At 46.7% G+C, this 15763-nt stretch overlaps 1 protein-coding gene across 5 annotated transcripts in view; it reads left to right on the top strand.

Annotated features, from left to right (window-relative positions):
* Positions 1–15763, top strand: part of Mob2 (MOB kinase activator 2) — a 54410-nt gene that overhangs the window by 33293 nt on the left and 5354 nt on the right. For 2 of the 5 annotated variants that reach the window (XM_034483703.2, XM_076913720.1), the window contains exons 2-3: positions 12894–13054; positions 13222–13315. In XM_034483703.2, the coding sequence (XP_034339594.1) occupies positions 12894–13054; positions 13222–13315 (255 nt within the window). Of the gene's footprint in view, positions 1–3446; positions 3619–3767; positions 3879–12893; positions 13055–13221; positions 13316–15763 lie in introns of those variants that run through there. The other 3 variants (XM_034483711.2, XM_034483694.2, XM_076913714.1) reach the window with 3 other exon arrangements.

The following is a 15763-nucleotide window of genomic DNA, read 5'->3' as shown; positions in this document are numbered from 1 at the left end:
TACATATGCTCCCTCTCACCCCCAACCTATATGCTGATTTTAATCTCCAGTATGAGACATTTATCAGTAGAGACTGATCCTATCATGATGTTCAGAGGCAAGAGCTTCAGTAGGTGATTAGGGTTAGAGAAATCGTTCATATGACACCTTGGAATTTAGTCAGCAAAAGGCAGTTGATATGAAGCTGGAGAGGTGGCTCAGTGATTCTGAGCATTGATTGATCTTCCAGAAGTCTGGAAGTTTGATTCTCAGCACCTATATGGCAGCTCACAACTATCTGTGACTCTAGTTCCAAGGAATCCTGTGTTGACTTCTGGCCTCCATTTGTACCAGACACACATGTATAGATATATATGCAGACAAACACCCATACACATAAAGTAATAAAAATAAAAGGGAATATTTGAGGTTTGTTGTTGTTGTTGGTGGTGGTTGGTTGGTTGGTTGGTTTTAGTTTTGACAGTTGCCAGATGGGGGCCCCTGAACTTCAGAATTGTAAGCTAAATAAGCCCTCTCTTTAAGATTCCCCAGCTTCAGGTTAGTCTTAATAGTAAGACAGAATAAAGTGATGCAGGTATGGAGTAGCTATAAGCTATATTGAATGCCATCTTTTCCATCATCCATACCAAGCTCACCATCAGGTCATGGTGCTGTCTGCAGAGCATGTTGGGCAAGTGCTTTTTCCCACCCCAGGTACCTCAATGCCTGGAGAAGCTACTGGCCCAGATTTCTTGCCCCATCCCCATTAGCACCTACCACAACCAGCAAAACCTGTAAGAACATAAATTGAATCATGCCACTGTCCTGAATAAAACTTTGGATGGTTTTCTGTCCTGATCCCTTCCTGGACTTTGGGTCTTATACTGTTTGGCCAGCCTCTGTCTGTGTTTACAGAGCACTGACTTACCTTTTCGGTTCTTGCCTTCTTTTTTTCAAATTTTATTTTATTTATTTTATTGGTTATTTTATTTATTTACATTTCAAATGTCATCCTTCTTCCTGGTTTCCACTCTGCAAACTCCCCATCCCATCTCTCCCCCCCATGCCTCTATGAGTGTGTTCTCCTACCCACCTGCCCACTTCCACCTCACCACTCTAGCATCCCCCTACACTGGGGCATCAAGCCTCCACAGAACCAAGGACCTCCCCTCCCACTGATGCCAGATAAGGCCATCCTCTGCTACATATGTAGCTGGAGCCATAGATCCCTTCATGTATACTCTTTCGTTAGTGGTTTAGTCCCTGGGAGCTCTGGGGGGTCTGGTTAGTTGATATTGTTCTTCTTATGGGGTTGCAGTCCCCTTCAGCTACATCATTACTTCCCTTAACTCTTCCATTGGGGTCCCTGGGCTCTGTCCATTGGTTGGCTGTGAATATCTGCATCTGGATTGGTCAGATGCTGGCAGAGCCTCTCAGGGGACAGCTATACCAGGCTCCTGTCAGCAAGCGCTTCTTGACATCAGCAATAATGTTGGGGTTTGGTATCTGCAGATGGGATGGATCCCTAGATGGAATAGTCTCTGGATGGCCTTTCGTATAGTCTCTGCTCCATTTTTGTCCCTGCATTTCTTTTAGATGGGAGCAATTCTGGGTTAATAATTTTGAGATGGATGGATGGGTGGCCTCATTCCTCAACTGGGTCCTGGGAACCTCTTGTTTCCCTGACGTCTGGGACTTTCTAGTGGCTACCCCCAGTTCCCCACCTCCCACTGATACATATTTTTATTCATTTTCCTGACCCTCTGTAGTTCTCTCTTCTCTCTTCCCATACATGATCCTGCCCTTCCCCATTTCCCTCCCCCTCCTCTTTCCCTCCCAGATCCCTCCCTCCCTCTACCTCCCTTGATTATTTTGTTCTCCCTTGTAAGTAGAATTGAAGCATCCATACTTTGGTCTTCCTTCTTCTTAAGCTTCTTCTTCTTAAGCTTCTGTGAGTTGAATCATGGTTATTCTGAGCTTTTGGGCTAATATCCACTTATCAGCGAGTACATACCATATGTGTTCTTTTGTGTCTGGGTTACCTCATTCAGGATGATATTTTCTAGTTCCATCCATCATGAAATTTGCAGGTTCTTGCCTCCTATCTGCTCTTTAGCCAGCTAGTTGGCTTGCCCTGCCTTCTCCTGTCACTAGGGTCTCATTTCACAGTGTGACAGTTTGACTTACATGTTGGTGTGTTGTTCATTTGGGTACTGTTTTTAACTTCTAAAAGTTGACACATACCTGCTTATGGGGTTCAGTTACTCAGGATCATTGTCCTCTCAGAATCTGTTTGCACCAGCTTTCTCTCCTGGTCATAGTTTGCATTTTTCTGGTTTTTGTTTGTTTGCTTTTTCACACATCTAGCACTTTTTTAATATACTACTACCAGGAAGTATATTATTCAAAGGCTCAGCTTCTTGTAACCAGACCACCCTCCAGGAGGTAGGGCCAAGCTTTTCAGCACTCACCTACTCACTTGTGGCTGAATAAGCCTTTTCTTTTTCTTCCTGAGAGGAGAGAACACTGTACAGTGGAGACCTTACCAACAGCCTAGCAGGAGAGCCGGGGCTCCTGGCTCAGAGACAAGTCATATGGGGACCCCTTAGTGGGAGGTTAAGGGAAGATCATTTTCCTTTTTTCATCCCATAGCCTCTAGCTAACTTTGGGGGAAAAAAATGTAAGAAACACCCAAGCTTGCTTCATACCTGTTACCTCTGTGGAAAAGTTCTGCAGTGTCCATCTCTTGATTGGCAGGAGAATGGGAGCTTGACTCCCACCCAAACCATAGTGGAGCTTGGGGGCAATACCTCCCTGTCAGCCCATGTTGACTATTCTGACACTGCAGTGGAGCCCAGGATGAGATAGGGTGAGAGTGACCACTCCCAAGTATCTGATTTCTAAGGCTCCCATAAACAAGGCCTTGTCTACACAATTTGGGTGCCCATGAGGTGTTCCAGATATTCTTGCTTCCTATGGCTTATAGTGGTAGTGATCCTGACTGGCAGACCTGAGGAACAGCATTGTCCAGAACCAGCTTTGTGTCTCCCAGATTCTCCAGAAGCCTGTTGACCCTTTTCAAAAAGCTTGTCTGACACCATCCTGCAGAGTACTAGGAGCTAGTGCCCACTCTGCAGGGACCCTAGTGGCCTGTTGATCCCTGCCTACCTGCTGTTTCTAGGCTTCCCTCATCAAGGCTGTGTTCAGCCTAGGACTGGGTGGCCAGGGAAGGCCTTCAGGTGTGACTTGGATCTTTCTGACAGGACCTGCTGGGTCCACCTTATCTCCTCCCTTTTGGCTTTGCTGATTCCACCCTGCCCAGCCAGCTCTTCACTTTGCAAAAGCAGTTCAGACACTCCCCTATTTCACCAGCCTGGGCGGCTCTTACTATGTAAAAGGAGCAGCTGTTTGTCTCTGCTGTGGTCCTCATTGGCCTAGAGCAAGGGCGGAGGGCACTTCCGAGGGAGGGAACCCAGAGCTACATTGCCTGGACCCCACTTTCCCTCACTAGCTCTGCAATCTCCACATCATGGTTGGAGAACATTGCAGTCTCCCTTCAGAGCGAACTCTGCTCAGCCATCCCCCCAAAACTGGACTTCGGTGTAAAATGGTGCTTCAGGCCGTCAGCAAAGTGCTCAGGTAACAGCCTGCCCAAATGCAGTCTGCCTGGGAGGTGGTTGGCTGTAGCCCTAATTGCCTTCTCAGTAAAGCTGCCTGCTGTGCTGGGGTGGGCGTGCCACCTTTGGTGCTGGGGTAAGTGGTGCAGCTTAGCCAGTCTGGCAACGAAGCTCATTGCCTGCTACTCAGGAGCACAGCCACCCGCACTGGACCTTTGCTTACATAAGTTCTTGATTGTCAGACAGGAGTCCTACTCTGCTCCCTCTGGAAACCGCTGGATAGTGAGTAGCCTTTATCACCAGCAAGTTTGTCTGGGCTCATGTTTTTTGACCAATGGCTGTCTCTCTTTGGCATGAACTTTGGCTGCCCAAGGCAAGAATGCCCTGGAGCCTGTCCTTTAGTGTCCAGAGAAGTGACATGTTATATACCAGGTGCTTGATGTGTTACTACTGGAGTGTTGCCAGGAGAGCTTTTCAGACTTTTCTGATTTGCAGTGGGGTTCTTTCTCCAAGTCTGGGGTGTGTGTGGAATGGAAGTGGATGGGGGAGGGGGGAGTATGAATGACCTGCTGGTGGGGTGACAGTTTCAAGTCAATTTGGGGCTATACTCCCCAGCCAGGAGGGAAGAGGCACTGCCTTTTGGACTCCAGTCAGTTTTCCCTTCCATGTAGGAATCTTGTGTTTGTCTCTTTAAAAAAATGAGCCACTGGCATCCATCTTTTCTTTTCCCTTTCCGTCCTGTCCCATCCTCTCCTGTCCTCCCTCCCTTTCATCCTTTCTGTTTTTTGAGACATGGTCTCACTGTATAGCCTTGGTTATCCTGAAACTCACTATGTAGACTAGCCTGGCTTTGAACTCACAGAGATCTGTTTGCCTTTGTCTACTGAGTGTTAAGGTTAAAAAATTGTATACCACCATGCCCAGCAAGACCAATATTATTTAAAATGAAAGTAAATAGCATTTGCTTTTCCAGTGCCTTGTTTAACTGTGAACTCCCAAAGTATAGAACTCTTGGTGAGGCCTTGACACAAATCTGTCTGTGATAGCCCCTTGCAGTTGGCTGGTGAGTTCTGGAACATGCTTCTGTGCACCTACCTGTCCCTGGTCACCTCTGCCCCTTCCTGCTCCTCTAGGCCATTGCCACCTCATCATTACCTGAGCATCTAGACAGGGAGCGTCCACAGGGGATGCAAGCAGGAACCAAGAACTGCTGTCGGTTTCAATGTGAAGATGTAATGTTTTAGAAGAATGTCAGCAAGGTGGTGGTGTCATCTGCCCTAATTTGGAATGTGATTGATGGTAGTAGTAGAGGACCACACACATGTTAACGTTTATATTTCTGCATATGTGTGGTTAACAGATACCAAATCAGCTCCAAGGAGGCCAAGGAATGGCACTCACCTGCCAGCGACTCCTGGCTACCTATACTGAGGGAAGTCCTATTGGGAGATACCTTTAGCCTGGCCTTCCTGAGGATCACACTGAGTTCAGTGAGGATAAGTGGGTACTGTCTAAGCATGCCTCAGCCCTAATGTGTCTGTCTCTTTACTGCCTTGTTCTCCAGGTGAGTGAGTCCTTTACTGAGTCAGGGACATTAGTGAAAGTGTGCCTTGTCTGGGGGTACTAACTTTTCTGGATAGGGGCACAGATACTCTTGAGAGACCTCCAGTGACCCTCTTTACTGTTTCTGACCAGCCCAACCTGTGTAGTATGGTAGTGCTGAAGGATAAGATAGGACTCGGAGCATCTTCCTATCTTGGCCCTTGAAGCCAGGCATCAGGCAGTGGAGTTAGTGAGGACTTGGTCCAGATATGGGCTTTCAGTATTAGAACTGGACTTTCCGGGCATCATGGAGACCTAAGCCCTGATAATTGCTGCAGAAGAGATCGTAACTAGGAGTGAGTATACTCACAGTCTAGCAGTGGGGGACCAGCTATTGAGGGGTTGAGGATAGCCTGGGAGTATTTGGCTGGGCTATGAGGATCATGCTAGCTTGTGCCCTGTTGTCAAAGGGGCCCCTACAGTGATGGGAAGAGTTAGTTCTTTGAGTAGGCTGAATCATGGATACTTTCTCTGACCAGGACTATGGGAGTCTCCAGTAGAATAACTCATAGCACTGTCCTCTTAGCTTTTAGCTGTGCTCTACCTGAATAGTAGTATTTCACAGACCTGGCCTGGGAGGGCTTGTGTCTTTAAGATCTTCATGCCCCTGCCTGCTTGCCATACTCCCTGTTCATTAATAGTCATCCTTGACTGTTATGTCAGCAAGGTGGTGGTGTCATCTGCCCCAATTTGGAATGTGATTGATGGTAGTAGTACAGGACCACACACATGTTAACGTTTGTATTTCTGCATATGTGTGGTTAACAGATACCAAATCAGCTCCAAGGAGGCCAAGGAATGGCACTCACCTGCCATTAACCCCTTAGTATTAGCATCTGCTTTCTTAAGGTTAACCCCAGGCCTCTAGAGGTTAACTTCTAGTCCCTCATTGCTAAATTTCCACTCTATCTGGCCCCTCACTGTTAACCTAGCTGGGGCTGTTCAGGTGGCAGTGTGGGAAGCAAACATTCTGTTTATTTAGAGGCATAAGATATCCATACTCAATGTTCCTTACTTCTTTGGAGTGATGTACTTTGTCTCAAGACTCTTGGATGCCTTCCCCACCCTCCTCAGACCTTAGTGTTCTTAAGTCCTTTATCCTCATGACTTGCCATGTATACGTCCCCCAAGTCAGAGCATTCCTCTCCTAGAGTACGTTGCTTTGTAAGCATCTGTGTTGGGTCAGAGGCTGGAGAAGTTAAGGTGGAGCTCCAAACGGGGCTTTGTGGGAGGATACAGGCTAAGCCTCACTGCAGGGCAAGAGCAGATGGCAGCATAGCATCTTATCATCTTGGTCCTGGCAAGATGCTGCTAGCCTACTTTTCACCAACAATATCGGAGCCATCCCAGCCTCATGCTTGACACCGTATTGTCATAAAGATTCTTTTTATTAACTCTGCAAGTTTCTTTTGCTCCTCAGAGGTCAGATTTGCAATAAGGATTGGCTCACACCTGGTGCTGGGGATGCCAAAGGGTTCAGTGTTGTAGAATGTGGCCAGCTAGAATAGAGGATGTGACATTTCATAGTTGGGCTCTTAGAGGACTAGGGGAGTTTGCATATGGGCAGGGTGTGCAGAGTACTGTGGCTACAGAGACATTGAAGCAGAGAGAAGGAATCTAAGGCCAGGTAGATGTGTGGGAGACAAGAAGAAGGTGATTCTGGTAGAACATGGATACCTCTAAAGTAGGTATTTTACTTAAGTAAAATGTTCATTGGGGGCCAGCCTCACCTTCACTGTTGGGAGCTTTGTTTTGGGGATGTTTTCCTAGGAGCTCATAGCAGTTTTGTGGGTATACTGACGTGTGGCACCCACTCCCTTGTCCCTATAGTACAGTCTCTCTGCTGCTCACTCAAGGCTTTGTCTGCATAGTTCTCCCTCCACATGGGTCTAAGGTATAAGGTGGTGAGTGGTATAAGGAAGCTGGGAGAACCTGAGACCTCAGGCAAGTGTGCAGGTATGGCCAGCCACTGATGCCATGGCCTTTCCAGCTTGCCTCAGAACCTGGGAGATCTTTGTTTGCTCAACCTACCATATGAAAACAGAGACACTGGTAAAGGAGCTAAAACTGGTCCTCTAGATGATTCTATTGCCCTGGCTAAATCCCCCTCAGGGAAAGAAATTGGAGTAAGCCTTTTGATGTCCTTCAAGAGGCCTTTCTATTAGCAACTACCATATTCTTCTCAAGCAAGTGTGGGCCCTGTGGTACCTCTTGTTCCTCTTGCTGGAATGAAGGCTCTGTGACTAGGACAGAGAAACTTAGATTGGCAGGAGAGTGTCCCAGAGTATTCTAGGGTCCAGGTTGGCCCTATGTGATGGGGGACAGCAGCTAAATGGGGATATGACTGAATCAGGAAAGGCTTGGGGCTTTGTATGCACATGCTGATGTCTATCTAGCATGGCATCTACTTGCTGCCTTTTGACTTTACCCTAAGCTCCTGTGGCCCATTATAGAGGGAGACAGGCCTTACAGGGAACTCCTGTCCCCACTAGGTTGGGGAGTAGTTGGGGAGTAGCTTCTGCCCAGAGGAACTATCTCCTCCCTTGTAACTATGAGTGGGAGTAAGAGTAGGATGCTGTTCATAGGATACCCTCCTTGAATGGGTCCTCAACTGTGCTCAGGACTCATGGTGATGGCTGGTTCCTACCAGCCACCTTCCTAGTTGTCCTGTCTTTACTTCCTTTAGCTTGCAGGTGAACATCCCAAGCCACAGAACATGGAAATGGCTTGGCAGCTTGGCCCTTACTAGCTTCCTGCTCTGTAGTGGATGTGTCCCAAAGTCATTGGCAGAGTCCCTCCTGGAACTTATCTACAACTCCTAGAGAGGCTAAAGCCTACACTGCTGGGTTCATGCCAGAAGGCCTTAAAGTGTTCTTTTTCTATATGGTACATCCACACCTGTGCTTTAGCCCTAACAGATTTCCGTGCTGTTTCTCGTAGAGCCTGAGATGTGCCAGGAGCCTAAAGGCTGGGTTGAACCCTACCCTGTCCTCTGCCTGGTTTGGCTGCTTTTGGCCCTGCCTTGGAAGACAAGCACACATTGCCTTTTAAGGCTAAGCTCTGCCATGAGAAGCCGAAAGGAAAACATTTCCCTGGCATTCAGGGAACATTCTTCTATCCTCTTTCTCTTAAATAAACCATCAGCAACCTTTTAAAGCACAAGAAAGGAAAAAATAGGTCACAGTCAGAAAGACCTTTCACCCTTACCCCCATGTAGCCTCTCAGAGCTGTGGAACACAGGACTCAGAGCCAAGCCAGGCTGCCTCCTGATGCCATGCATAGTAGCTGGCACAATTGCCTATGTTCTCAGGACAAAAAGACAGGTATCTAGCTGGTACTCTGGCCTGAGAGCCTACATTTTGCTTTTTCTAGACAGGCAGGGCATGTCTAGAAACCTGGAGAGGGCATGGTGAGAATCTGAGTCAAAGACTACCTCCTGCCCCACCACTTCCATCCTCCTGATTGCAAGGATTCCAAGACCCTAGAAGTCATTCCTTTAATATACTGTTCTTCCCTGCTGGGTGGTCTAGCTGTTTCTCACCCCCATGGAGCAGGATTGGTACAAGGAGACTGCTTCTGAACAGAGGACCCCTCTGCTGGATCTGCTCCTTTCCTCACTCTCCTGGTCTTTTGTAGGCTCTGAATAGCTGGTGCTCCTTGCAATTGGTTGCCTTACTAGAAAAGGCCAAACTGTGTTTCTTTCCTTGGACCTCCAACTGTCCAGCACTTCTCACAGAATGTCATATTAAGAGTTTCTGATCAGAAAACATCCTTTTCTGGTCACAAGGCTTCATGCCAGTATTAATTTACCTCTTATATTTTAAAAGTCAGAAAGTTCACTACTGAAGAATTAATTTGATTATGTGAGGACAAGACTCAGCTTTGCTATGGGAACATTCTTTGTGCTTCTCAGACTTCTCACCCAGTACCCTCATCCTGAAGCCTGACCATGTCAGACCTGTGGATGCCAGCAGTTCAGAGATTGGTAGAGGCTTCTTTGTTTAGCATTGTGTGGTCAGTGCCTACAAGGGGCTGCTATGCAGTGTGCTGGTCTGACATGCCCAGCCAGGAACATCTGTAGACTACTTCACTTGACTACTTCAAGGAGCTTACCAGGGACACTTCAGGTCAACAGATCTTTCTAACCACTTACAGACTTAACTACTTGACAGAGACTTCAGCAGAATCATTTGTTCTGGTGAGCTAGCACCTCACAGAAAACTCAAGCCAGGTAATCGCTGGCAGTTGGGCATTGTAGGTCTCATAAGGGTCACATCTCATCTCAGTGGCTGCCTAGAAGCTTGTTCTCCAAGAACCAAAGGCTCAGTGCTGCCACCAGTGTTTGAGGAGTACCTGGACTGGAGGAATTGAGCATGTGTGAGATTGGGGTATGCTGCTCCATAAATTTAGGATCTCTATTCAAGTGAAAACAATACATTTTAAAGACATATATTTGATGTTTAAAATACACTTAATAAGCTCACTTTCTGTTAACAGAACAACATAATTTTATTTTTAAAAAAATGTTTCAAAACAAGGTAGAAACTTAGCAAACAGTCCTGTGCAATCTGGAGTATGAGGAGCCTGGGTTCTCTTATTGCCTCTGCCTTTATGTGGGAACTAGAAGGGGGAGTCTGCCTGCTGAGGCAGAACCTTAGGGGTTGTTTTCTCTTGCATTCACTCCACAAAGGATAACAAGGTGGGAGTGATATACCCTGGTCAGGTGCTCTTACACTCCAGTGAGAGTATGCTGCTTGGTGGTAGAGCACATTAGCAAAACATAAAGGACGAGCTAGCTCTCTACTGGGGAAGATAGTTCTTGGGGTGCCCTCTGTGGGTTGGCAACTTGGTACCTCCCATGGGTGGTCCTTCCTCTGAAGCTTTCATGGTAGCTGTGTACCTTTCTGAACTGGCCTGCCTGGAAGGAAGAGCCTTGGTGTGGCCTGTGGGGCCGGCCTCTGCTCAGGAATGTCCTTGTGCAAGTATTACAGCTCTGAGGGGGAAGGTATCCTGGCAGTTGGGAGCCAAGGAATACCACAAAGTCACACCACACAACAAACCTCACACAAGAGATTTATTGGGGGAAGAAACCAAAGGGTGAGTGCATCTGCTCAGATGAGAAGCAGCAAAAAACTGAGCAGGAGGCAGGCTTTATATAAAGTAGTGGTTCTTAACCTGTGGGTTGCAACCACAGGGGTTACTATCAAATATTTACATTACAGTTCATAACAGTAGCAAAATTATAGTTATGAAGTAATAGTTGTAAAGTAGCAATGACGTTATTTTATGGTTGGGGAACTGTATTAAAGGGTTACAGCATTAGGAGGGTTGAGAACTGCTGATACAGGGCTTTTTGGAGGTGGAGCTCCCCAGGGTATGGATTTCCAGGACAGGAAATGGTGAGATTTCATGTCCTGAACTTAGGGTGAGCTCAGGGATTGGCAGAATTTTAAGCCCTGAGCTTGGCCACCTGTGTCTCTAGGGGCTGGGTTAGGCCATTATGGCCATTAGAGTGTTCTGTGAGCAAAGCCTGTCAGTTGGAGATTCTCAGGGATCGGGCCTGGCAACTTGAGCCCCTTTAGGGGTTTACATTCTCTCTTTTTTGTTTACTATTGCTAAACAATCAGGGTCAAGAAAGGAGTGATGTAATCATTAGACTACTTCCTGTTGAATGGGGCATTGAAGTTTTTAGGGCAAGTTTGATCTTCAGTGTCAGGGTACGAGTCAGGAGTTGCAGGCCTCTGTCTTCCTAGCTAGGAGCCAGTAGTCCTGTAAGAGCAGCTGATTAAAAGTCTGGTTAGAAATCTTGGATCCGTTGTTGAAAAAATCTAGACAAGATGTTCATAAGGCAGGATGTGACAATAGTGTTAAGAAAAGGAGGTGGGGTGAGAAGGGTGAGAAGTGTTTAATTCCATACTGGACTCTCAGTGATCCACTGGCCAGAGGCATGAAGCTGCTTCTTATGTTTTAGAGATCTGTCTGGGGTTGTTGGGTCTCATGTTTTACTCTACCCAACTAGCTGACATAAAAGCAACTTTCCTCCCTGGGGAAACCTCTCTCTGCTGTCAGTAGATCTGATCCTCGCTGATCTTGCAGCACTGTGGCAGCCAGTGAGTGTGTTTGGCCCTGGAGGGTGAGGATGGTCTGAGTCACCTGTTGGAGATCCTGGATGAACTTAGAGGAAGACTGCTGGCAAATAGCTGGAGAATTGGTCAGTCCCACCACTCAGTGGTTATGCCCAGGGCTGCAAGAAAGGGTAGGACCTGAATCACTCCTGTGATGGGAACTGGCAAGGGCTCTTCACTGAGTACCATCTGTAGTTTTGGAAAAAGGAATACCAGAGCACAAGTCCCAGACCAGCCAGTGGATAGGCAACAGTAAACTTGAATGCTGAAGAGATTTGAGGCATTGTGAATGTTTGTACACAGCGGCTGGGTATTGTACAGAGGTATGTTGTAGTCTGCAGAATCCAATGTGCCCCCAAAGCATGTTTCTAAGGAATTAAAAGAGTTCGTGATACTGAAGAGAGAGGGGGTGGGGAGATTTGTGGGAGAGAGAAGGGTGGTAGTGATACTTAGTTTAGAGCAATTAATGAGCAGCTAGGTGAGAGAGTTTTAATAAGCCAATGGACAAGGCCACAAATGGTGGACTTAAGTTTGACTCAAGAAGGACACACAACCAACATTGTTCAAAGCAGTCAGGCAGAACATTATTCAATAGCTGATGTGTGGAGGTACAGTCTAAAACAAGATGATGTAACAGGAAGGTGGGATTAATATCATTTAAACGGGGTAATATTAGCAGTTAGGACCTCTGAGGAGCTGCGGACCACTTCTTCTACTGTGTCTATGCCTAAGGGTTGAGAGAGTGGGATGTGTACCCTCTGTATTTTGACTGTGCCTGATGGGTGGCTGTGAAAAATGCTATAGTAAGGTTTACCAGTGACCTTGTCTGCTATCTGGTCTGCCATGGGTCCTTAATTAGGATATAAAGATCCCCCATTCTGCATAAAAGGCAGAACACTTTCCTGGAATATGCACCATGTCTCTTATAAAGCTAATAAGTCTCTTGCCAGCATTGACAGTAATCTCTAGTTTGATCATAGAGAAAGTAAGCATAGGGGACAGGTGTCTTAGAAATGGATATGGGTGTTATAGGGATAAGTATTTCCTTTTGACAACCTGCTGGTAAGCAATTTCAGACCCTACCACATGAGTTAAACCATTGAGTAGAGGTTTCCTGAACCTTTGACATCTTAGTATAACAATAGCATAGAAGGGAAAAGAAATCATAATTTTTTTTTTATTACCTTAACTCACTTTCTTAGACCTTCAGAACTTTAAGCTTTTACATCCTCAGAACTTTATGTACTCTTTTAGGCCCTCAGAACTTACTTAAGCTTTTTGAAAGAGGTTTATGTTTCAGGCATCAAGTGCTGCCCCCTGCTGTCACACATGTGTCACAGCACAGGTCCACAGCGTTATCCATCAGGATCTCTATAGAGTCATAACCATTCGGATTGGCCTGTGGTAGCATAGCCACCCAATTGCCCAGAGAAGTCTGGCCTTTGGTGGCCCCTCTCCTTGCCTGCATCTGACTTAATTATCCCAGTGTGCAAGAATCCTTGCTTAGAACCCTGTGGTTTAGGCCCAAGCGGGACACATGATGACCATGCCATCCTTTCTTTCTTGGCAGGAAGTCTAAAGCTAAGCCAAACGGCAAGAAACCTGCTGCAGAGGAGAAGAAGGTGTACCTGGAGCCGGAGCACACCAAGTCCAGGATCACTGACTTTGAATTCAAGGAGCTGGTAGTGCTGCCCCGGGAGATCGACCTCAACGAGTGGCTGGCCAGCAACAGTGCGTGCGGGTGGGGAGGCGGGCACAGCAGCGCAGGGCAGGGAGCGTCTCCCATGTCCAAGTACCCCTAGAGCAGTGGTAATGGACAGGCTGAACTCAGATGAACTCCCTGTCACCCCAGCTGGAGCAGGGAAGATTACTCACCAGGCTCTTTGCTTCTCTTCCAGCAACAACATTTTTTCACCACATCAACCTGCAGTATAGCACAATCTCAGAATTTTGCACAGGAGAGACGTGTCAGACAATGGCTGTGTGCAACACGTGAGTAACAGCCTGGCCATAGCACCTGTTGGGAGTGTGGGATGGGCTGTGGTTGACCTTGCTGTTTGGGCTTCTAGTTTCTCAGACTACATTTTTACCTGGATTCCCTGAACAATCTCGGGCTAAGCAAAGTCTTTCTGTACCAGAGAGGCCAGGTGCTCAGTTTGAGTGTCTGCTGGGTGCCATCAGAGGCCAAAGGCAGGCTATGACTACATGGTCCCTGAGCCTGGAGAGTGCCCAGTGTCCTAAGGAGCTGGGGACTTCTGAACAGGTCTAGTGCTGACAGCTGTCTTCTGATGTATTATGTGTACATTCAGAGCTATAGTATGCAGATATTTTCAGGGGCTCCAAGGACCCTCACTGCCATTGAGTGGCACATGTTTGCCAGCAGCACTGAGTTGATGATAGAAGTGACCATGCTGGTGCAGGCAGAAGGCTGGATGTGGCCAAGGAGATGAAAGATCTTCATGATGGCTCCTTGTCATCAAGATTCTATGGGTGCGTGGAAGTGTGTGTGTGTGTGTGTGTGTGTGTGTAGTGTAGTGTAGTATAGTGTACACTCAAGCAGTCCTCCGTGTAGATGTAGTTCTCCCCAGACAAAAAATGAGTCCATTGTAAGTCCTGATAGAGCAGGTGACAGGAGTCTTTCTGCCTCAGCTAGCTAGGTCTGCTCATATAGCTGTAGTGGTCACAGCTCAGTTTCTGTCAATGTAGGGGGAACAGAGCGCTGGCTCTGTTCCTCCAGGAAGGTCAAGTATCATCTAAGCATTTCCAGAGAAAGTGGGTAGGCTTTTGGAAACAAGCTTGGGTGTAGGACAGAGGTATGGCCCCTGAAGGAACCATGACAGGTTTTGAGGTGGCATTTGAGAGTGTGTGCACAGTCTAGACAACGTCAAACAGCATGGCACCCTCTCTGGCTTCTCCCATATGCCTTTGAGTGCTGACTTTGTTTGGGAGAAGCTTTCTCAAGAGCATAGGTGCTAGTGTTGTATAGATCTGCATATGGTGTGTGCTGGAGAGCCTGGGCATCTAAGCCTTTCACTCACTTTATGGTATCACTTAATAATTTCTACTATAATCCCCTTGCAGGAGTCATGTGCAACCAAGGGAAACTCAAAACTAGTTTAAAAGAAAAAGGGGGTTAGTAAGGAATCCACAGAACTCCTTTCTATACACCAGCCCTGGAGGTTTGCCTAGGTTAGGGAGGGTCTGCACTAGGTTAGGTCTCATTTCCATCCTTGCAGCTTCTGCAGGATAACCTCAAAAAGCCAGCACTGGGATCCAGGGGGCCAAGATATATTTAGAAACATGTCCAAAGAGGTCCCCCAGAGACATCCCTTTACATTGGTAGAGCTGAGTGAACCCTTAGGGATTGATCTGTGAAAAAGCACAGATGCCAAGCATTGTAAGGCCCCATGGTATCCAGGGCAGAGCTGTGAGCCATGGGGAAGCACCCTCGTGTCTCAGGTGCTACAGGGAAAAAGTATTACTCCACATTCCACACCCAGCAGCCATGCCCTTTAGGAGCACAATTGAGTGGACCACTGCAAGCTGTCTGACCTACTTACTACAGGAGAGTTCCAACCAATTCTTCAGCTGTGTGACAGCACAAAATAAGAGTCACAGCAACATGAGAAACACAGACTCTTCTTTGGAGCTCTCAGAAGTAGTTTAAGAGTGAATGGATTATGATCTGACACATTGTCAGGGTTCAGAGAAGGGACATGTGAGCACTGGTGATGAGAGGGGAGAGGTGCCTACTTCCTGTTGCTGACTGACTTTCCTCAGCTGATGCCAAACTCAGAGTGAAGTCTTGAGCGTGAAGAGCCAAATATGTTCTTTGAAATTCTTTAAGCAATTTTAAAAATGACACAAAAACATACGGTCAGAACCATAATGGGTAAATTGAAATGGAATAGTTTAAAAAAGGTGGGGAGGATATAGTCCCAAATACAGCAAGACCATAGAAGCATAAAGACTAAAAAACCAGAACAAGCAGAAAACCAACAATGGGGCTATAAATACAGCAGTGACTGCCACAATGTGAACATGAGAGTTTCCAAGAGATTTTTATGAAAATATTCTTATAGAACTAAATCTGAGCTTCCCTATGAGAAACACACTCAACTGTTGTCTGTCTGGACTGCCGTAATGCCCATGATGGAGGCTTCTGAACAGCACTGGTATATTTCTCACAGACTGCAAGTTGAGATCCAAGTTTGGAATCTGAGAGAGCTTTTTGGTTCATTTCAGCAGCTCTTTTTGAAAGGCATGAATACTGGTCAAGGGAGTACTGCCCTTGTGGCCTAATCACCTCCAGAAGCCCACTTACTAATACCATGACCTTGTAAGGATCCATTTTAGGGGTCTTAGGGACTTAGATACACCAAAGTGTTTACTTTGATTGATAGGTTGGTTGACTGATTGATTTATGCTGAAGCTCTGAGC

This window comes from Arvicanthis niloticus, chromosome 1, assembly GCF_011762505.2.
Source record: "Arvicanthis niloticus isolate mArvNil1 chromosome 1, mArvNil1.pat.X, whole genome shotgun sequence".
Classification (NCBI taxonomy): Eukaryota; Metazoa; Chordata; class Mammalia; order Rodentia; family Muridae; genus Arvicanthis; species Arvicanthis niloticus.
The sequence above is the reverse complement of the archived record's forward strand: the minus strand, read 5'-3'. Positions and strand labels throughout refer to the sequence as shown.